This window comes from Seriola dumerili, unplaced genomic scaffold (genome assembly GCF_002260705.1).
Source record: "Seriola dumerili isolate Sdu_G_001 unplaced genomic scaffold, Sdu_1.0 BDQW01000166.1, whole genome shotgun sequence".
NCBI lineage: Eukaryota > Metazoa > Chordata > Actinopteri > Carangiformes > Carangidae > Seriola > Seriola dumerili.
Window position 1 is genome coordinate 465,760 of NW_019174421.1, and position 23,475 is coordinate 489,234.

The following is a 23,475-nucleotide window of genomic DNA, read 5'->3' on the forward strand; positions in this document are numbered from 1 at the left end:
AACACAAAATACAATGGACTCCAAACTATGTGACTGTTATTTATTTACATGTATTTATGTTATATAACAAATAACACTTTATAATAATGAAAGTGGTGTTTATATCTTCCAGTGGAATAAAAGAATCAGTCATTTGGGCTTGATTTCTGTTTTATTAACAGCTTTTTTAATTCTGAAAGTTATATAAAAATAAACTAAAATAACAAAGTACTTGTCATATATGTAAATATATGATTTCTGCTTCAGCTGCAAAAACTGAAAAAGGAAACGAGGAAAACTGGAATTAGCTTTAGCAGCTGCAGCAGCAGCAGCTTTTGTTCAGCTGTTGAATGTGATTTCTCATAGAATCCACAGGTGATTTCTTTCTTGTACATCTAATGGCTTCAAAGTGTGATTATGAAAAATCTCAAAACATCAGTAAGTGTTCTCACGGTTTTTTAATGAGAAAGTGTTTGTGAATTATCTGTCTTTGTATAAATTGTATAAACTGTAATTTTGTCTTGAAAAAGATCCTGGAGCTGGTTTCACAAAGAGACTGTGACTGAGTCTTAGACACGACAAACTGACTTCAGACTGAGTCTGAATTCATCTGCTGCACAAAGCACTTTATTCTTGACTATCTTAATCCAGACTGTGGTGCAATGAATTCTGGGTAAATTAAGACTTTTTTCAACATAAAAAAAATGAAACCGATTGAGCAACTGCATCCAACCTCTGAGCTCAGTTTCCTCTAAGCAGAACATGTTTGTGTTTAGGAAGAATTCAACAGTTACAGGACGTTTTACTTGAAGAGTGAAACAATAAAAAACAAAATGGCCGCCATCTCTAAAATCTCTTTCCCTTCTCTTTGCTCTCTCCAAAACAATGTCGGCAAACCACAAACTATGAGCCATGTTTTCCTTTTTGTTGTTGCCGGGTGTTGCTGCTCAGCACAGGTGTCACTGATTGTTACCATAGTAACACTGGTCTTAGGTCTGAATCAGTCTGTATTTTAATGAAACAGACTGATCTGGACCAACACACAGACCAGTCTGACACGTCTCTGTGAAACTGGCTCCAGAACTCAATGAGACCTGTTTAAATAACAATAATGATTTAAATTTAACAAAGTTAATAATAAATAAACAATGATAATTACATTAGTCCACATTCTTTGGCTGAGGTGTTGCCTGATGGCAGTGGAAACAAAGTTTTGAGTTGAGAGTATCTATAACCTCATTGGACACGTGTCACATGAAGAGAATGTCTGGAGGATAAAACAGGAAGTGATTTTGAACAGATGTCACAAGTTATAATCATTCAAGTTCATATTTTATTTAACATAAATCATATTGCAGTCAATGTGAACAGCTGGGGTTTCAATATACACAATAGAATCATAACATTTTAAGCCCCTCCCCTCTTTAATCCCGCCCACAATAACCCTCCCACCCCACCCTGCAGTGAAAACAAAACCCCTCCCCCCCCACCGTAAACCCCTCCCACCCTCCACTCCTTTAAACAAACACACTGAACACCCCGCCCCCACAACAGCACCGCCCACATGAAACATAGCTCCGCCCCTGATGCTCTGTGTGTGTGTGTGTGTGTGTGTGTGTGTGTGTGTGTGTAAATTTAGCAGCAAACTCCAAACTGATAAATTCTGGCGTGATCTAAACAAACAACATCTGTGCGTCTGGTCAGGTGAAGAGTCACACCTGCAACTGATCAACAGTGTCGTGATCAACTGCAGCCAGATTTCAATTTACTTCTAGAGTTACTGCAGTTCGACAAACCTGCATTGATTTTACAGTGGGTCTAACAAGCCACTCCCACAGTGATCCACTTCAGTCCACACGGAAACAAGCTCCTCCCTCCAGCGCTGACATCATCACATCTCCAGCCATTGAGTTGTAGCAGGTAGAAAACATCGACATCTTACTGTTTAAAGCACGTCTGCACCTGTTGTAACCCAGAAGCTCAACAAGCCCCTCCCACAATTATCATAAGCCCCTCCTACTATAACAAGCTCCTCCCCCAGCACCATTATAGAGCTGTGGAGTCATCTCAGGCTTAAATCTATGTTTCCATCTTTCTTTAAGGCGTGCCTGATTGTGTTGTGACAAATAAGCCCCACCCACTCTCCCCACCGTTACATCTACAGCTGTGGAGTTACAACATCTTGCCTTAAGGGAACTTGCAATTTGAGGGAGTTGTTAAGGCGCATCTGTTCTCATCTTCACCCCAAGCCCCTCCCACTCTGACTGACATGCCCCTCCCATTGTGATCTGAAGCTCCTCCCCTCGTACTAGCTGAGAATACGATGATTTGTGGTATTAGGGGCTTCGTTGCCTGTTGGAACTATTTTCTGGGCGATCAACAGTTCCTGAAGTCTTGTCATCGCTGTGTTGCTGCAAGGCGACCGTTGCCATGGCTGCTGTCAGGTTGCCAGGGCAACGGGAGACATTTGGGTGAACAGAGGCTGTTGTTTGACTAGAACGCTGTTAATGTTTGGAGTTTGCTGCCGACTGGAGTTTGTGACCAATTGGCAGCAAGAGGGTGGAGGGGTGGGGGGTGTGTCCTTCTGACCACCTGTATGATGTCAGGTGTCTACGCCACACACACAAAATGAAAGAAAGAAATCATGTGGGTATCATCGTCATCAGTATCGCTCTCAGCAGCGATGTGGCGTTCACTGAATCATTGACTCACCTGAGCAACATTCACTGACCACACACACCTGCCTCCCCCTCCTCCCCCTCCCCCATCCCTCAGTCCCCATTATCATCATCATCATCATTATTATCATCATCATCATCATCATCATCATCATCATCGTCGTCGTCGTCCTCGACCGCCGCTCACTGTCGGCCGTCTTTTCAAGTCCAGTCACGTGTGTGTTGTATCGGCATCACCCCCTGTGGCGTGTAAACGGTTGAATGCTGCGTCTTGGAAGTAAAACAGAGAGATGGGAGACGAGGGGGAGGGTAGGGGGGAGGAGGAGGAAGGGAGGTGGTGGTGGTGTGGGGGGGTTCTTTGTCTTCTTTTGTTTTCAAACAGAAAAGCGTCTTCTGGCGTGCTGCTTTCTGTCGCAGCAGCTCCTGCTTCTGCCAACGAGCAGGACTGATGAGGAAAAGGGGAAGGAGGGGTGAGGCAGAGGGGGAGCAGGGGGAGGTGAGGAGTGAAGGGGAGGGGTGGAGGATCATGGGACGCCGAGTTATTTAAGACACCTCTCGAAGTAGGTGGCACCCACGTAGCCGCCCCTCAGAGAGCGATGGACGTTCTGCTCAAAGAGCCGCCGGTTCGTCTGGAGAACCTCTGCTGCCTCCTTGTTCAACGGATCCTCAGGGTTAGGCTCCTGCAGGGGGGAGGAGGGGGAGGAGGGGGAGGCAGCTAATTAATTCCTCGTTTAGTCTTTAGTGCGAAAGATGTTTGTTCTTGCTTCTCAACACAGATATTCACAGTGAAGTCAGACTTACTAGAAATAGATACTGTAGACCGTAGATGATGGAGTTTATTGTCAACACAGGCTTCCAGTCCTCTCTGTGGAAGGAGACATGGAGCTCAGTTACTCATCACACATCCTGGAACAGTTACCTTTCAAAATAAAACACTGCAGTCTGAGGGTCTATATACGGTGGCCCTGAGGGATCAAAGCACTGCAGCTTCAGAAAACACATGATAACAGACAAACACAAACAACTTCAGAGAACATCTTCATCAGTCTGACGACATGAGCTGCAAATACAGGCTGATGAAGCTGTTTCTGGATTTGTTTGTGTTTTCTTCAGTTGCCGTGTGTTGAGCTCTCAGGGCCACCGTAGGCTATAACTGAAGCTACAGTCACTAGCTCGTTTTGGAGAGTTCTAGTCAGCAGAAAAAGTCAGTAAGTGGCCCTTGAGTCCATAGCCTCTCATCAATCAGGTGAAGAATGAACAGCTATTGGAATCGTGTACACACCTTAAGATATTTAGGCAGACGTTTCCTTCCAGGTCGATGTTGGGGTGATACACCATTGTCTCACACTTTACCTTGGGAGGGTCGTGGGGGTAACCCTGTCCTACCTGAAACACACACACACACACACTTACACTTGTTTCTATCACTGAAGGGGACACTTTTCATACACGACAACATATGGACAAAAACTAACTTATTAACTAACTACAAGGTTTCTGGAGCCACAGTGTGAAACGACCCTCGCTGTCTGTGTGTGTTAGTGTGTGTGGGTTAGTGTGTGTGTGTTAGGGTGTGTGTGTTAGTGTGTGCGTGGGTGTGTGTTTGTGTGTGTGTGTTAGTGTGGGGGTGTTAGTGGGTGTTAGTGTGTGTGTGTTACTGTGTGTTAGTGTGTGTGTGGTAGTGTGTTAGTGTGTGTTAGGGTGTTAGTGTGTGTTAGTGAGTGTTAGTGTGTGTTAGTGAGTGTTAGTGTGTGTTAGTGAGTGTTAGTGTGTGTTAGTGAGTGTTAGTGTGTGTTAGTGAGTGTTAGTGTGTGTTAGTGAGTGTTAGTGTGTGTTAGTGAGTGTTAGTGTGTGTTAGTGAGTGTTAGTGTGTGTTAGTGAGTGTTAGTGTGTGTTAGTGAGTGTTAGTGTGTGTTAGTGAGTGTTAGTGTGTGTTAGTGAGTGTTAGTGTGTGTTAGTGAGTGTTAGTGTGTGTTAGTGAGTGTTAGTGTGTGTTAGTGAGTGTTAGTGTGTGTTAGTGAGTGTTAGTGTGTGTTAGTGAGTGTTAGTGTGTGTTAGTGAGTGTTAGTGTGTGTTAGTGAGTGTTAGTGTGTGTTAGTGAGTGTTAGTGTGTGTTAGTGAGTGTTAGTGTGTGTTAGTGAGTGTTAGTGTGTGTTAGTGAGTGTTAGTGTGTGTTAGTGAGTGTTAGTGTGTGTTAGTGAGTGTTAGTGTGTGTTAGTGAGTGTTAGTGTGTGTTAGTGAGTGTTAGTGTGTGTTAGTGAGTGTTAGTGTGTGTTAGTGAGTGTTAGTGTGTGTTAGTGAGTGTTAGTGTGTGTTAGTGAGTGTTAGTGTGTGTTAGTGAGTGTTAGTGTGTGTTAGTGAGTGTTAGTGTGTGTTAGTGAGTGTTAGTGTGTGTTAGTGAGTGTTAGTGTGTGTTAGTGAGTGTTAGTGTGTGTTAGTGAGTGTTAGTGTGTGTTAGTGAGTGTTAGTGTGTGTTAGTGAGTGTTAGTGTGTGTTAGTGTGGGTTAGTGTGTGTGTGTTAGTGTGTGTGTGTCAGTGTTACCTGAACGAATGTTTTCAGGTGAGAAAAGACAAATGAAAGAAAAGAATAATCAATCAATATCAATTAATACCACAACAGCTCATGGAGAACCCACTGATGCTCTGTTTATTAAATGATTGAGTAATTGATTGATTGATTGATTGATTGATTGATTGATTGATTGATTGATTGATTGGTAAATTTACTCCAATAGATCAATGAAACGTGTCAGATTAAGGGTCAAGATCAGCTGATTCAGTGAAACTGAATCTGTGAACAATCTAAAATATTTATCAAATCTAACATGTGAAATTAGAAATATATAAAATATATAAAATATATAAATAAATAAATAAATAAATAATGAATGTTCATAATAAAGAAAGGAACAAATACAAAATAATGGTTTCACACTGTGTGGATGGAAAATCAGTTTTAGTTTGTGAACAGGTGACAGAGAGGAAGAGGAAGTCAGGTGACAGGTGACAGGTGTGTCTCACCTTAAAGCTGAAGACAAACTTTCCTCCTTTGTAAAAACCCTGTTGGAAAAACACAAACACAAACGTGACACATGTTCTCTGACCTTTCACCTGCTGTGATGTACAGGTGTACTCCTGGACGCAGTGACATCACCTCTGATCGATTAATCTGCTGACTGTGATTGGCTCGATCAACAGAGAGGGACAGTTGTTCACGTCACTGGTTTCCTAGCAACACTAGCACCAGGCGCAACAACCACAATGGCGGACTCTGTTGTCTCTTTACCAGCCGACACTGACATCCAGACATTTTGATGTTGATTTTGATCATTTCCAATTTTTTTTAAATGGCGGTCACAAGGTTTTAGCTGGTGGACAGGTCAGCGCACTGACCCAGAGTCCTGCCCCAGGTGGTCAGGGACAGGTCAGCGCACTGACCCAGAGTCCTGCCCCAGGTGGTCAGGGACAGGTCAGCGCACTGACCCAGAGTCCTGCCCCAGGTGGTCAGGGACAGGTCAGCGTAATGTCACTCAGACCTCTCAGGTGGATTTGGCTTTTATTCCAACCTGGGTTTTATTTTGGTGGTCGTATCCAGAGTTGGAATAAAGCAGATTAATACCAGCTGAGTTCACCTGAAGAAAATGATCAGAATATTGATCAATACTGAGTTCTGTGGTGATCAGCGAACCTGCCCTGCATTGATCAGTTTAAATCAAAGCATATTAAATCTATTTTCAGAGGCTGATAGAGGATCCAGGACAGGAAGTGAACAGACGCACCTCGTCTGGTGAGATGATGAGTCTGAAGTTGAGGAGGTCATCGTCGTCAGGGAAGTTGATCTCACACGTTTTTGGCAGGTTTAACTCATTGATGTCTGAAACACAAACAGAGTATAAGAGGACAAATACTTTTCATTCAGTTCAGTTTATCAATAGAAATAACAGATTGTGTATGTTTCCATAATTTTTACTATTGATTATCTGCTGATTCATTTTTAGTCTATAACTAGAATCACCTCCTCCTCCGATCAGACACTCATAAACCGACTGTTATCAATGTGATGTAAAATCAGTTCCCCGTTGTTAAAGGTGTCCGTTGTGTTCTCCCACCCTCTTGGAATGTTTTCATTTTCTTCATTTATCACATTAAACTTAACAACAGTTCAGAATACTTAAGTGAACATTTAAGGAAACTTTAAAGGGAAGACTTAAGGTGTTTTGAGAATCCATTTTTACTTTAAAGAAACCTTAACTCGGACGGAAAATCTTAACTTAAGATGTTTTGTGCAACTGGCCCCAGATTCTTAAATATCAGGTTTTATCTGTTGTTACATAAAACAGATGAAGTTAGTTGTTTGTTTTTTTTACAGAGTGAAATAAAAACAAGAAATTATTTTAACTAACAGATGTTTTAGTTCAGCAGCTCACTGAGACTGAGTGAATATACCTGAAACACTGACAATGACAAAGGAACTATTTTTAATGAGGAGAAAAGCCACGTGCCAATCAGAAGTCACCTTACTACATAACCACAACAACAACTGTGTCACTGTCAGAGCGGCCATTAGTTGGTTTTCCACCAAATTGTGGGGTAATAGTGGATTTTAGCAGGTTGTTTTAATTTCCCAACAACAACTACTTTGGTTTTATTAAGAGGTTTAAACTAAATGAGGATCAGAGGGAAACAGGTGAGGTGAAAACAGACAGGTGTAAGTGATCTGAGGCCAACAGGAAGTTAGTTGTTGTAGTTTACCTGCCGATCAACAGCAGAGGACATTAAGGCAAAATCTGCCATAACTCAGTCTGATCTGAACACCCTGCCACGGAGAACATATTTTAAGATTCAGTGTGACTTCCACTTCCTGAGCATATCATTATCCCTGCTGTTCATCCAGAATGAATGTAAACAAACTGTACATAGACCCCCCAGGACTCGGCTGAGAATCATCATGTTTTGAAGTTTTCTTCAGTACCACAGTGATCCAGTGACAGTTCTCTGCACATCCATGGAGACAGTGCAAACAGGAGGTGGTCAGAGTGAATTCGGCGTATTAATTTCCCAAAATGTGAACAAACACAGACTCCAGTTATTACACATCTGCTCATGTAAGCTAAGTTTTCTACCAAAAAGACTACATTAAAAAGAGGGCTAATTTCATCAGGCTCTGATTGACACCTCAGGTGTAGACTCTACCTGTCAAATCTGTCATCATGTCAGTTTACAGGTGTGTAGTTTCTTTTCCTCAGGTGTTAATGAAGCCTCAGACTGAGACTCTGAGAAGAAATCACCTTTGTTTTCAGTAATCAGTAAAACGTTGGGCGTCTCAAAGAAAGACTCTAAAACTAGCTGGTTATCTGCCAGTGAAGCTGTTACACCTGAACAGATGGAAAGAAACAGTTTATACAGTTAACCTGAGAGCTGACACAGCAAGTTAGCTCGTTAGCCTTGGAGATGTTATGATTATCAGAGGCTGTTGACGTGAAGTGGTTATCAGTTAGCAGCTCGTCATGTGATGTGGATTCATTGTTGTTTAGTGTTAGCTGTGTGCTAACACACTAACCGTCAGATGGGGTTAGCTTCTGACTGTCTGCGTTTTGTTTTCAAATATAGCACAAGCTAGCCGCCGTTAGCTCACACCACTCCAGGCTAAAGTTAGCGCGCTAGCTGTTAGCAACAGTGAGTTATAAACACCCACTTTTACTCTGTGTACTTATGTATTTTGTACACTGAGGGAAAGGGGGCAGGAGGTGTCACCCTGTGGTTTATTGGTAACTAGTCAGCCAGATAGTCGTCCAGCTAACCGGGCAGTGGTGTCGGTAACTAGCCTACCTTTCTGTATTCGGAGCTGGGCCGCGCTGGCTTTTTTACCCCCGGCTCCTGTTCTGTTTCCTCCAGCAGATTCCTCGTCTTTCTTCTGCTGCTTCAGGGAAAAGAGCTTAATCATCTTCAGTTGTTTGGTCAGTGGACGCCGGTACTGTGTGTCCCTGTGGTGTGCGCGGTCTGCCTGTGAGTTTTAGGTGGGTCGGTTCGCTCTAACGGCACCGTAATGTGGATGGAGCCGGTGCGTCTCAACTAATTACACTGAGGAGAGCTGCTAGCCGCCGAGCTAGCCTAGCCTGTTAGCTAGCAGGAGAGGCCGGGCGAGGAGGGGGAGGACAGGGGGAGGGAGGCTTGTCAGTATAGTGAGTGTTACTGGTATAAGAATATTTAAGGATTATATAGATAATGTTAGAATAAACCAAACTGTTTGTGGTGTACTTGTGAGTAATAAATGTAAACAGACTGTGCTAATTTAAAATCATGATACCATAAATCATGATTATGTATGCTAGAGGATTAGGGGCCATGTGATTTTTTTTTTTTTGAGTTTAAACTCAAAGAAAAGAAAAAAGTCAGAATTTAAAAAAAAAAGAAATTCACATGTGGCCCTAATCCTCTTCAGTAATTATGAAATTACAAATCAAACCTGAAAGACAGTAAAAAAAGAATAATTGAATAAAATATGATTTTTTTCCCGTGAAAAGTCCTTTCTTAAAAAAAACTTCATAATCCAATCTGTACTGTGTATTCAACAATGTAACTAAATTTAAACAGACCACACTGCCTCTGTTTTTTAATTTATAAACAAATTTATTGGTTTTTATTTAAATGTTGTGATATCTGCAAGGACCCCAAAGCTCCACAGAGCACATCTGTTATCAAACTATCCAGATAAGATAGATGATCATGGACACTGACTGAAAGCTGCGCAGATGACCATTTGGGTATCACATCTCTGAAAACATTGAAGAGAATTTCCAAACAGACATTATTCTAATACACTGACCATACTCTATAAATCTACATGGTAATTTTCTCATCTAGATGTGGACCACAAGAACACAAGTAAAAACAGAACCACAGATTGAGAAAGGTTTAGTATCTTGACTTAGTAAGCCAAAATTTCAATTCAACACAACTTCATGTATCCCTGTTATACAGTATTTGCAGCTCCACCCAGCAGATACACAAATTACCTTTTTGACTTCAAATCAAATCAAATATTAGTACTACCCACTGACTATGTAATTCAAACATTTGACTCATTATCTCATAATTTTGTCTTGATAAATCCAAATGTTGTCTTAGTATTGTAACATTTTAACTTAAGATGTCATATGAGTTACAGCAAGATATTTCCTTTTAAATTAACAACCACATTTTCTTTAATTATAAAAACGACACAAAAAAGAAATCCCAAAATGCTTTTCTGCACCTGACGCATCATGACGTAACCACAAATTTATATATTTTATTTTCTCTCTCTCTCTCTTCCTCTGAGGTAAAAACAAAGAGCGGTGAGGGAGCAGACACTACTTTTTTTTAATTTTTAATTTTTAAGAAACTAAAATAAGTGCAACAAACTCTTAATCGTGAGTTTTTTGATCCTATATTGAATTTGTTTTTTCTTTTTGTCGTTAAAAGGAGATTTCCAAAAGTAAAACACTTTCGCATCCCACATGTCAAAATCTGGACTTGATTTGGCAAATTTTATCATAATTTTTACTTTAAATGTCATGTCATGTTGCCTTAAACTTGAAATAAGCACATTTTTAGTTACATGAGTATTTTTACTCATATATCTTTTATTTTTCTGACATAAACGTGTTTCCTTAAAAGTGTAAAGCTGGAAAATAAAAACAAAACTGTGAAAACTACAAATCCTAGAACGCCTTTCTGCACCTGACGCGTCGTGACGTAATCACGTAGAGGCGGGACTTGCATATTCTCGCTGCCCATATTTTATTTACTACATTTATTTATTTATTTTCTCTCTCTTCCTCCGAGGTAAAAACGAAGCGCGGTATGTGTGGTCACCTGTGTGATGTAATCAGTGCGGGAGGGGAGTTGTGGCGTGCGTGGTGTGGCAGGGGAGAGGGCGGGCGGGGGCGTTAATGTGTCACACGCGAGACCCAGCCTGGACCTTCACAACACTGAACCAAGATCCCGCACAGACCCGCAGCCAGCCGCTACACAATAGACACGGAGAACAATAGCGGCGCGCTGCTCGTTATCCACAACATCTGATGCATGTTCATGCGGTGATCTGCGGCGCATAGTTCCTGTGGAGGGTTATAACCAAGTGTGGCTTTAAAACCCTGCTCCTCCGGTAAATGAGCGGTTTGAGGTGTTTTGAACCCCCCCGGGAAGAAGAGCAGAGGAACACGTTGTAACGTGCTGAGGAGGGAGAGAGAGGTAGACTCACACAGGAGAGAGAGAGAGAGCGACAGAGAGAGCGAGAGAGAGAGAAGAGAGAGAGGGGGAGAGGAGTGAATGGGCACGACTCACTGCGCCCTTCACTTATCGATATCGATCAGTTTGGTAATCGAGACATTAAACCCACAACGGGTCCGTTAGGTGAGCCTGGGAGCTAGCCGGAGCACCAGAGGCTACCACGATGGGACGCGTGTGAAGCAGCCCGGAGCTAACAGCAGCCTGGCGGAGAAAGGAACAAGGAAGCGGACAGCTAGCTGCGCTGCACCGAAGCTAACGTTGGCTAACTGTTGGCTAATATTATTTCTAATGAGCGACCGAGGAGCATGCGACCTGATACGAAGAGGTGAGCACCTGCAGTTTGATACCTCCATTATTAGCCAGGTGTTTGCTGACCCCCACCTGCCCGGTTGGGGTGATTTATGGAGCAGAGAGATAATGAAAGAGGAAGCGTAATGCGGGGGGCGAACGGACAGTTAGCCCGCTAACACGTTAGCAACCGTATCGTTACCTTTTTCAGATACCAGGGGGGTGGGGAGGGATCATGTGTCATTTCAGAAATGTGGTTCTTTAATTAACGACACACGCCGATTATAAACGTCCGCAGGTATCCTGTGTTTGGCTGCATTTACTAAATGTAGGTTACTGTGACACGCTAGCTGTTAGCCGTTAGCAGCTCCAAGTGGTGCCAGATGCGCATCTTCATTATTCTCGCAGTTCATATAAAGTCTTAAAGCGTTTAAATCAGCTCCTTCAAAATCACCTGAGGAGGTTGTAAAGGCCTCAAATACAGTTGGTCTATTAATCAATCAGTCGGCACAGAAAATTAATCAGCACCCATTCAGATAATCCATTAATTGTTGGTAATTTTTAAGAAAAAATGAGGATTAGCTGAAGTGTTGTGCTTCTTAAATGTCAAGATTTGATGCTGTCCTGGTCACACATGACAGGAAACTAGATATCTTTGTTTTTCAGACGAAACAAGACATCTGGAAATATAAAGCCCATTTATTTCTATCTTCAGACATGTTAGAGACAAAATGATCAATTGGCTAATTAGAAAAAGTGTCGGAATAATCGATAATGATCATAATTGATAGTTGTATTTCTGGTCATGAATTTTATTTCTTAATGTCTTAAATATTCTTGATATTATTTTGTTATATATTCTTGTCTGCTGTGAACAGTAACGAGGTATTTTTTAGATGTGGTTGCAGCTGTTGGAAATGGCAGTGGACTGCTGTGTAAATATTTGTAAAAAATTTGTATTATTACTGTTTATTATTATTATTACTGCTAGCCACAGTAGCTAGCAGCTCTATTTAGCAAGAACTTAAATAACTGTTGTTTTTAAATGAACGATTCTACCAATCAGTTATCTGACTCTTATCTTATCTGGTCACATTCATTTTTTAATTATATTAAAATAATGATTATTTATTATTATCTGCTGATCATTTTCTTGTTTATCTGATTTTTTGTTTTGAGTAAAGTGTCAGAAAATAGTGACATCCTCAGATGTCTTGTTTCATCGGAGATTCAGTTTACAAAGCTGATAAACGGAAAAGCATCAAATCACATTTTTAGATTGAACAAAGAACAACAACAATCAAAATCAACCACCTAGACAGAAATAAAACATCACACTGATATTACAGCGAACAAGAATATTGAATAAAGTTTTTACAAGCTTTCTTATTTTTAGATCTACTGCCTGTGATCTATGGCTACATCCATACGACTACGGTTTCATTTTCAAACGAAATCGATTTCCATCCAGACTGTCACACCTGAAAACACATCACATGACCATTCACCTAAACTAAGCATGTGCAACCCGGTGTAAACAGGAAGTAGATTGTCTCCAGCAGAGACAGTTGTAACATTAAAACAGAGAATGTAACTGAACAACAGCTGCAAAGACAACAAGGTCAGTAACACTGTCATTCATTATCATGTTGTCTTCACCACTGGTAGTCCAGGCTGATGAGAGCCAATCAGGAGAGACCGTGGGTGTGACCTCATCGTTTACAAAGGTCTCACTTTCTGTCCAGACTATAACACAACCCCAGAGTTTTCAAAATAAAATGGGTCCAGCAGTGTTTCCAAAACTCTGCGTTTTAGGTGCTCAGAAGCTCTGGAGTCGTGTGGACGGCAGGAGGAAACGTAGGAAAAGAGTGAAGACACTTGGTTTATTTCCTATTCACAGAGACAGAGCAGGGAAATGAACTGCGATGCCTTTATGGACGGACCGACTCAGTTTGATTCTATCGAGGTTTGAAAAATGCCTCATCATTCAATCCCTCAGGAGTGAGTGAGTAAATCTCATCGGCGTCAGTGAGCCAATCAGCATGCGGCTTGCTTGGACCAAGTTCCAGTGATGTTGGCGATTGACTGTTTATTTACACAAATACATCTGAGGGAGTAAAGCTTAAAAAATAAAACTAAAATGTATCTTGTAATTTTCTTTTTGTTAAAATGGATTTGATAAAATTGAATTATTTTGGACCACTGCTCAAACAAAACCAAACATTTGACTACATCCTCGGACTGTGGGAAATTATAACAGACATGTATCACTTCTCTGACATTTTAAAGATCACATGATGAATGGATTAGATATGATTTAACTGTAGAGGTTCCATTATATATGATTTTTATTGTGACTCAACAACATCAGGACAAACTGATACCAGCTCCTGCTCCTCTCACCTCCATGTTTGCTTTCTCTAATTATTAAAGTGATAGTTCAGGTGACCAGACGTGGGGTTGTGTGAGGTCGTCATGTTCAGTCAGAGTGTTTCCTGCAGTAGATTCAGTTTCGAGGAGCAGCAGGAGGACCGGTGCGCTAGCAGAGTGATGAGCTGCTGTGGGCGGGGCCAGAAGAAAACACCTGTTTTAGACACTTTTAAAAGACGTCACTGAAACACTAACATCTGTTTAAATTAAGCTTAATGTAGAATATTTTCCACTCTTTATCTTCCCACCAAAACAAAGTGAAGTTTAGCTCTTTCTGATTCGCTCAGCTGACCTGTGGCTGCGGCATGATACAGTGCGCTCCGTAGTTGCGCTTGTGCGTAGGAATACAGTAGTTCAGCACTTGAGAAAAATGTAGTACCAAAGGAAAGTTTTGTTTTGCTCTGTGTAGCTGAATCATGTGGTTCTGACGGTCCATGTTTTTTATTATTCTTGCTCAGTCAGTTTCAGTCTGAGCCGGACATCGACACCGACCTCCCAACTCACCAAGACTCTTCAATTAATCAGTCAACCAACAGAATATAGATCTGCAGCTGTTTTGATAATTGATTAATCATGACGAGTCTTTTCTTTTTTTTTTCTTTTAAAAAAAAAAAAAAAAAAAAGAAAAATGCAGAAAATTCTCCTGAACTGTGTCAGTTTGCTGCTTTTCCTTTTACTGATGAAAATAATTGTTGTTGTGATCATACTCTAACCATATGAGGTGCAGACTGTTTCCACTGTTCACGTTGTGTCTGTCTTCTGTCTGCAGCTGACTTGTTCGGGGATGTCGGGCAGTAAGGCGCTGGGTGGGGGGGCTGGCGGGGGGGCGAGGCGCAGGCGGACGCGGTGCCGGCGCTGCCAGGCCTGTATGAGGACAGAGTGTGGAGAGTGTCACTTCTGTAAGGACATGAAGAAGTTCGGAGGGCCCGGCCGGATGAAGCAGTCCTGCCTCCTGAGACAGTGCACAGCGGTGAGACACACACACACACACACACACACACACACACACACAGTATTCACACTCTGCACACTCTGAGTGGATTGGTCGACAGGTGCCAGTTGACTCTGTTCACCTGTGTAGCAGAGCTGTGACTTCTCAGATTCAGGTTCATGAAAACACAGTGACCTCTGACCTCTGAGGAGCGGGACCCAGCAGACAGTGTGGACTCTGACCTCTGATCCTGATGTTGGAGAATGTTGCTATGACATCACACCAGCAACATCACATAAAAGTGACCTCTTCCACTTCCACTGAATCTGAATATGACACAGACATGAAAGATACAAATATATTTTTTAGCCATTGTAGCAGCTGCATGTGGCGAAAGAGACATTTTACTCACGATGTCTGTCAAAAATAAATCAAATGGATTATTAATGAGGAGAAATCCAACATCCAGTAACCAGTAAACTCTGTAGAGACACAGCTGGTGTGATCACACACATGATTCTCTTCAGCCACGCTCACACAACACAGGCAGTGTGTTCCTGGCTTCAGGTGTTGAGCCAGCGCTGATCATCACCTTCAGCAGGTGTAATCACCAGCATGCTGATGGCGGGTGACACCACATGTCGCTAATTAACCACAGTTCTGAGAGCGACGTGATGATGGGCCTCAGTAGCACTTGCAGTTGCAGAGATCTTTAGTGAGGGAAGATCCTCCAGTTCAACTTTCATCCACATCAGAACCTTCAGTCTGGATCTTCATGAAAGATCAGGTGTTCAGATCTGATCAACATTTAGATCAATATGTTCATCAGATCAGACTCTGTATCAGCAGCTAATCAATATTAAAGGAACCTACAGTGGCCGACAAGGACAAAACACTTCCACCAGGAGAGACGAGCTGCAGATTCAGAAACATGAGAATACAAAATACAAATACAAGAACGAAATGAGCTGCAGGAAGAGAAAACAAAAACATGAACAACAAACAAACAAACAAACACGCTGCAAATACAGAAACGATGCAACAACAAAAACACATTAACCTCCAAAACACATGCAACAGTAAACGCTGCACATCCAGACAACACAGCGTCAGAGCTCCAGGCCTCTAGGGGGAGCTCTAAGAGGAACACCCACAGACTGTATATAAGCTAACGCTGCTAAAGCTAATGATAGCTACGTTATCTGTTGCTATTTTATAATGTTTTAAAAAAAAAACACAAACCTTTTTTATGTCGCCTCTTCTTTCTTCCCTCATACTCTCATTTGGTCCAAGGTTAAAGGTCGTATGTCTGGCCTCTCAGGTCGAAGCTCAAGCTTATACTCAAGGTGTTCCACTCAGAGCTAACTCTAACCCTTTATGTAATGTTGCTGGTATGATGTCGCTATGACATCATCGGGACTTTTCTCGTATCATGTGTGAAAAACAGGCGAGACGTGGAATCTGTAAATCACGCAATGCAGCCGCCACGCAGGCAGTGTGTCGCTCTAACATGTTAACATGGGCGCTGAAATGAAAGGAAAGATGTTACGCACACGCCACACACACGCACATGCACACACCACGCAGTGTTCCTGGTCTAATCCAGCAAATTAAAAACATCCACAGCTGTCACAACTCAGTCTGTCACTGTCAGACCTGGTTCTAAAACCAGGTCTGGACCCTCAGCCTGTGCTCTGAGGGTGAGAGGACGGGGGACAACATGTCCTCTCACACACAGACAGACTCAGAACATCTTCAAACACTGAAGGTGTGATTTTTTTTTTTTTTTTTTTTTCTTTTCTCCATTTGTGTCGATTCTTCAAATAGCATCAGTGGAGAGCTGGAGCCCAGCAGGCGACGATGCTGGGTTTCCGTGGCAACCAGAGATGGTTGCTGGAGCTGTGAGTTGGCTTTGATCCATCTCCGTGGTTTCACAGAGATGCTTTAACACACACACACACACACACACACACACACACACACACACACACACACACACACACACACACACACTGAGCCTGGAGATCTGCTTCTGTTCATATTATTTCTGTTGTAGATTTATTTATTTATTTGTTTGTTTGTTCTTACGGGTGGAGCAGCAGCAGCAGCAGGAGGGGGGTGGGGGTGGGGGGGTTGCAGGAGTAGAAGAGAGGAAAGGGTGAGGAGGAAGGGGGGAGGGATGCTCCTCTCCTCCCCCTGCAGCAGGAGGAGAGACGCCCTCTGGTGGATTCTCAGAGGTCACATCACTAACATTCAAACTCACGTCTGAGACAAGACGCAGGAATAAAATAATAAAATTAAATAGATATCAAATCAAGACAAGTCGTTTTTTTTCCCACAATACACAGAACAGATCCATGACAGTATCACAGAACCAGAACCTCAAGGGACCCAGAACCAGGTTTCATCAGGTTCAGTGCTGAGAGCGGGTTTGAGACCTGGTCCTGGTCCTGGTCCTGGTCCTGGTCCTGGTCCTGGTCCTGGTCCTGGTCCTGTGGAGGGACTGAACTGTTCCATGTCAGAGAACAGACAGAACCTCAGTGTTCTTCTTCCGCAGGAGAACAGTTTTTATTTCTCACTGAACTTCATCCAAAGAGGAAAAAGAAACCAGACTCTCTCTTTCTGTACCTGTCTGTCTCACCTGTCTTTCTCTCTCTGTACCTGTCTGTCTCACCTGTCTCTCTCTCTCTGTACCTGTCTGTCTCACCTGTCTTTCTCTCTCTGTACCTGTCTGTCTCACCTGTCTCTCTCTCTCTGTACCTGTCTGACTCACCTGTCTCTCTCTCTGTACCTGTCTGTCTCACCTGTCTCTCTCTCTCTGTACCTGTCTGTCTCACCTGTCTCTCTCTCTTTCTGTACCTGTCTGTCTCACCTGTCTCTCTCTCTCTGTACCTGTCTGTCTCACATGTCTCTCTCTCTGTACCTGTCTGTCTCACCTGTCTCTCTCTCTCTGTACCTGTCTGTCTCACCTGTCTTTCTCTCTCTGTACCTGTCTGTCTCACCTGTCTCTCTCTCTCTNAAGGTGAAGCGAGGTGTTGATGCAGAGGATGACATACTGTTCGCTGTCTTTCCATCTCTCTTCATCTGTCCGGTCTCTCTCTCTCTCTCTCTGTATCTATCTCTCTTATCTCTCTCTCTGTTTCTATCTGTCTCACTCATCTCTCTCTCTCTGTACCTGTCTGACTCACCTGTCTCTCTCTCTCTGTACCTGTGTGACTCACCTGTCTCTCTCTCTCTGTACCTGTCTGACTCACCTGTCTCTCTCTCTCTGTACCTGTCTGTCTCACCTGTCTCTCTCTCTGTACCTGTCTGACTCACCTGTCTCTCTCTGTACCTGTCTGACCCACCTGTCTCTCTCTTTGTACCTATCTGTCTCACCTGTCTGTGTCCTTATACCTGTCTGACTCACCTGTCTCTCTCTGTACCTGTCTGACTCACCTGTCTCTCTCTCTCTGTACCTGTCTGTCTCACCTGTCTCTCTCTCTCTGTACCTGTGTGACTCACCTGTCTCTCTCTCTCTGTACCTGTCTGACTCACCTGTCTCTCTCTCTCTGTACCTGTCTGACTCACCTGTCTCTCTCTCTGTACAGCCGGTGTTGCCTCACACGGCGGTGTGTTTTGCGTGTGGCGAGGCGGGGAAGGAGGACACCGTGGATTCGGAGGAGGAGAAGTTCAGCCTCTCTCTGATGGAGTGCACCATCTGTAACGAGATCATCCACCCCAGCTGTCTGAAGGTGGGTGCTGTGGAGCTGACGGAGACCTGGACCACCTCCTGATGTGAACCTGTGTTTGTCCGACAGCGTGCTCAGCGTGTCGTGCTTCTCTCTCCTCAGATGGGCAAAGCTGAAGGAATCATCAACGATGAGATCCCAAACTGCTGGGAGTGTCCCAAGTGCCACAAGGAGGGCAAGACCAGTAAGGTGAGTCCGACCAGCACCTGGGACCAGTACTCGGGACCTCAGGGACTAAGACTGGTTCCCCTGCTGATGTTTATTTCTTTGTCTCATTTTAACTAATTAAACAGAAACTAGTTCATCTGTCTGTTAATTATCTGCCAGATCATTAAGTTTTTATTCACTGGTAGTTTCTGATTTAAAGCTGCGTCTTTAGTGTCGGTGAGATGTCATAACTAGGCCACCGTACCAGATTAACCCCACACACACACACACACACACACACACACACACACACACACACACACACACACACACACACACACCTCTACATATAGTTATAGTGACAGAAAGTCAGTGTTATATTCTGACGCTGAGAACTGTAGCTGCTAATGTTGTGAGCACCTCGCTCACGTTATGAGCTGTCGCTATTTTAGCCTGAACAAGCTAATACCATTAGCCTCAGTGAACGTTGTGTGTAACGACAACCAATCAGCTGTCACAGTTCAGTTTCAGTCATAGCTCATGTATGATGAGAAGAGTGGGTTAACAGGTTGACTTGTGTGTGTGTGTGTGTGTGTGTGTGTGTGTGTGTGTGTGTGTGTGTGTGTGTGTGTGTTTCCAGGACCAGGCCGACGGCTCGGGGAAGCGCCGGCTGGATAACGGGGAGGTAGGTCGCTGGAAGCTCACGGACGACCCTCCCCCTAAAAAGAAAGCTCTTCCCTCCATGGACGAGGGGGGGAGGACGGAGGGGGGGCACAAGAGGAAGAAGGAGAAGGAGCTGCCTCAGGACAGCGGGCCCAAGAAGAAGGTGGGCACCGTGATGACGATAATCCTGATCCGGTTCAGATCCAGGACTTCACTGGAGCTGCAGCTGCTTCACAATAAAAGCCTGGGAATCTGAGGCACAGGTGTCACTGGAGGGCTTTTATTTTGAAGGATCTGTATGAGTGGGTGTGGTCTGGTGTGTTCGTGTGTGTTAAAGCTCCGACTGACTCTCCTGCTTGTTTCCCTCCAGATGAAAGGAGCCCATGAAAAACGCCTCAAAAAGGTACAAACGCTTCATTCACACTTTCTTCTCTTATTGACACTGATCAGCCCCCCCCCCCCCCCCCTCGCTCCTTTGTTTTTTTGTTGCTTTCACTTATACNGCTCTTGGTGTTTGTTGTTCAGCTGTAATTGAAACGACTCTTCTCTCCATCAGAAACCCAAACAGGAGGCGCTGGAGTCCAACGGCCCCGCCTCCTCGGCTGGAGGAGGAGCTGGAGGACTGCAGGGCTCCTCCACTTCTTCTTCTTCGCAGCCCGGAGGAGGCGGTGGGGGAGGAGGGGGAGGAGCAGGGGGGACGTCGAGTGCAGACCAGCGCTCCCACCACAGAGAGAAATTGGAGCGTTTTAAGAGGATGTGTCTGCTGGAGCGTCGGGCCTCCTCCTCCTCCTCCTCCTCCTCCAGCTCCGAGTCTGACTCCGAGTCTGACTCCGATGAGTCCCTGAGGGGGGAGCAGGGGGGAGGCTCCTCGCCGTCGTCCTCTTCCCCCGCCCCGCCTCCTCCTGTTGTCTATGGGAATAGCAGCGGGGGTCGAGCGGAGAGGGAGAGGAGTCGCAGCGAGCGGGAGAGAGAGAGGGAGCGGGACAGACGTCTGGCCGAGCTGGGCTTCAGCGCCAGCGAGGAGTCGGAGGGGGAGGGAGGGAGGGGGGAGGAGGAGGAACGTGAGGAAGAGCAGGGAGGTGGAGGGGGGGACAAGGTCCGGCGGAGAGGAGGAGAGGCGGGGATACCGCCGCGAGGACGGAAAGGAGGGCTGTTGGATGGAGAGGAGGAGGACAGGACCAGGAAAAACTCCTCCTCCCTCCCCCCGCCCTCACCCCTCTCCTCCAATCAGATGACTCCGTCCTCGCAGCATGACGGTTTCCCGGGGAAGCAGCGCAGCAACGGACAGGAGGCGCGCAACGGACGGACACGAGGAGGGACGGGAGGGGGGAGGGAGGGAGGGGAGAAGGAGAATGCCAGCGGGGTTCTGACCAATCACAGACACAGTGGGGGAGGAGGGGGTGGGACTAAAGGCAGCGGGAGTCGTGGCAACAAGATCCGTAGCAACAGCAAGAACCAGGTGTCCAGGAACATCTCCTCCTCCTCCTCCATCCCCACCTCAAACGGTGGTGGAGGGGGGGGCCCAGGGGGAGGCGGCCTGATGATGTCAGCGATGGCAGCGTCTCCCTGCTCCCAGCCGTCGCGCCTTGCGCCCCGCTCCCAGATGATGAAGCGCAGCCCGCCGGCCGTGCCCTCGCCCCCCCGTCCCGTTCAGATGGAGAGGCACCTGGTGCGCCCGCCCCCCACCTGCCCCGAGCCCAGCTGTCTGCCTCTGGACTGTGGCGCCTCCCACATCATGACCCGGGACGTGTGGCTGCGAGTCTTCACCTACCTGAGCCACCGCGAGCTCTGCGTCTGCATGAGAGTCTGCCGCACCTGGAGCCGCTGGTGAGTCCTCAGACCTGCACCTCGTCACATGACGATGTCACAGTTTCAGTGTGATGAGGTCACAACTGTGAGACCAGAAGGTTTTCACAATAAAAGCACAAAAAACAAGATGGTGATACAAGTAACAAAACAATAATATAAATGACTCACAGGAAACACTCGTTAGCCTCGCAACTTTAAAGCTACAAACAACCCATAATGCAACGCTCTCTGTAGGAGACCGTGTAACACTTATATCTGATGTAATAAGACGACGCCCACTTTTTCAAAACCTCTTCAGGAGAAAAGGGTCAACACTGAGACACACACACACACACACACACACACACACACACACACACCTCCATATAGTGTGTAAGCAGTAGTGACTGAATAACAGGAATGATACTACTGTGAAAATATCACAACAGACTGAGCGGCCATGACGGTCTCCAAATGCTAATGTTGCTAGTTTAGGCTAACATTAGCCCGGGCTAGGCTCTGTACAGTAAACGGCGTCTGAAGCTGTGCGTCTCCTTCAGGTGCTGTGACAAGAGGCTGTGGACTCAGATCGACCTGAGCCGGCAGCGCTCCATCACCCCCCCCATGCTGAGCGGTATCATCCGCCGACAGCCCGTCTCCCTCAACCTGGGTTATACCAACATCTCCAAGAAACAGCTGATGTGGCTCATCAACCGCCTGCAAGGTAACTTAGGTCATGTGGTGACAGGTGGTCCTTTTCATTGGCTAAACAAGGTCATGGCATTGAGTCGAAAGCTCTCACCAAAGCTAGTAAGTGACTCTTGAGTTTAATGTCTGTGCTGAGTTTTGTTAACGCTCATCACCTTCACGGCGTCGTCAGCTATCTGTCCTGTGACTCACCTGTGTCACCTGTTCAGGTCTGCTGGAGCTGAACGTGTCTGGGTGTCCGTGGCCGGCGGTGTCGGCTCTGTGTCAGGCCGTCTGTCCCTGTCTGAGGCTGCTGGACCTCAGCAGAGTGGAGGACCTGAAAGACTCGCACCTGAGAGAGCTGCTCGCCCCCCCACCTGACACCAGGACAGGTGAGACACAGAGACCCTGCTACCCTGCTGTTGACAAGACCCCTCATTAAAGTGCCCAGAGCCCCAGACAAACCTTTTCACTTTGCACAGGTGCGACCGACTGAGAGTTTTTCCTTAAAAGTGGAAATAAAATAAAGAATCAGAAATAAATATAAAAAATTATATAACAGAAGTAAAAGTTGGGTATTAAAGAAACACAGAAAACAATCAGAGAGTAAAAGGACAAACCAGTAAAACAGCTTCAAATATATGAACAAATAGAAAGATAAATAAATAAGAATAAACGGGTCCATCTTACGTTTCAAGCTGTTTTTACCGTCTTTAAATTTAAGTCTCATGGTGAAAGAAACATTTCAAATCTTAATTATTGTGACATCTGTTTGCTTGTTCTCTCTCTCTCTCTGTCTCTCTCTGCTCCTTGATTGGTCGATCAGCTCACGGTGAAACCAGAGTGGGGCGTTTCCAGAACGTGACCGAGCTGCGATTGGCCGGTTTGGACCTGACGGACGCGTCGTCTCGTCTGCTGGTGCGTTACGTCCCTCACCTGACCAGGTTAGACCTGAGTCAGAGCGGAAACATCACGGACCAGACGGTTCACACCCTCACCTCCCCCATCTCCCCCCTGAGAGAGAGCCTCACCCACATCAACCTGGCAGGTAAAAGGACCAAACTCTAACTTCCTGTTTTATTTTGGAGAGTCCTCAGATCCTGTGTTAATGAGTTTGTCTCAGGTCTTTAAAGGTGTGTGTGTGTGTGTGTGTGTGTGTGTGTGTGTGTGTGTGTGTGTGTGTGTGTGTGTGTGTGTTTCAGGTTGTGTTAAAGTGACGGAGCAGTGTGTCCCGTTGCTGCGGCGTTGCTCCTCCCTGCAGACGGTCGACCTGCGCTCCTGCTCCCTCCTCTCCTCTGAGACCGGACAGCTGCTCTCCTTCCCCTCCCACACCTCCTCCTCCTCCTCCACATCCTCTTCCTCCACACCCTCCTCTTCCTCCGCCGCTGCCGCCACCATTGCTGCTTCATCCTCCTCTTCCACATCTGCCTCCTCCTCCTCCTCCTCCTGTCCTCCTGAAGACAGAACACTGCTGAAGAACAGCTAAAGTCCTCCTCCATGTCACGTGACACTCGGTCCAGACAGCCTGAAAGCCCCACCTCCCACCTCGTTACACTACAGACAGGTGAGGAAGAGGAGGAGAGGACCTGTGCAGCATTTCTCCTGAAGCTGGAAACGACCGAGGAGGAGAAGAAGGAGGAGGAGGAAAAGAAGAAGAAGAAGAAGGAGGAGAAGGAGGAGAAGGAGGAGGAGAAGGAGGAGAAGGAGGAGAGACATATTTTGGGAAAAGTTGTCGGTAATAGTTAAAAAATAGAAACCCTGAGCATGTACATATTTGTTCTCTGTACAATTTTGGGTGTGTGTATATATCTGTAGTTTACTGTAAATGACCCTTAATCTCTGAACCCTCCCCTCTAAAACACTCCTTTCCTTCCCTCCT

At 45.2% G+C, this 23,475-nt stretch overlaps 2 protein-coding genes across 2 annotated transcripts; one reads left to right on the forward strand and one right to left on the reverse strand.

Moving 5' to 3' along the window:
- Nucleotides 1-1,495: 1,495 nt before the first annotated feature.
- On the reverse strand, nucleotides 1,496-8,757 carry ube2m (ubiquitin conjugating enzyme E2 M). The gene is made up of 6 exons (XM_022752122.1): nucleotides 8,487-8,757; nucleotides 6,437-6,531; nucleotides 5,679-5,717; nucleotides 3,940-4,043; nucleotides 3,459-3,522; nucleotides 1,496-3,337 (listed from the first exon to the last, which is right to left on the reverse strand). Exons 1-6 carry the CDS (start codon nucleotides 8,599-8,601, stop codon nucleotides 3,197-3,199), a joined length of 558 nt encoding a protein of 185 aa, XP_022607843.1. The 5' UTR covers nucleotides 8,602-8,757; the 3' UTR covers nucleotides 1,496-3,196.
- A 2,167-nt stretch (nucleotides 8,758-10,924) lies between these two features.
- On the forward strand, nucleotides 10,925-23,234 carry LOC111226831 (F-box/LRR-repeat protein 19-like). The gene is made up of 12 exons (XM_022752123.1): nucleotides 10,925-11,256; nucleotides 14,419-14,619; nucleotides 18,171-18,314; nucleotides 18,414-18,500; nucleotides 19,099-19,284; nucleotides 19,492-19,524; nucleotides 19,678-20,200; nucleotides 20,267-20,948; nucleotides 21,470-21,633; nucleotides 21,827-21,988; nucleotides 22,423-22,644; nucleotides 22,799-23,234. Exons 2-12 carry the CDS (start codon nucleotides 14,434-14,436, stop codon nucleotides 23,080-23,082), a joined length of 2,673 nt encoding a protein of 890 aa, XP_022607844.1. The 5' UTR covers nucleotides 10,925-11,256; nucleotides 14,419-14,433; the 3' UTR covers nucleotides 23,083-23,234.
- Nucleotides 23,235-23,475: the final 241 nt, after the last annotated feature.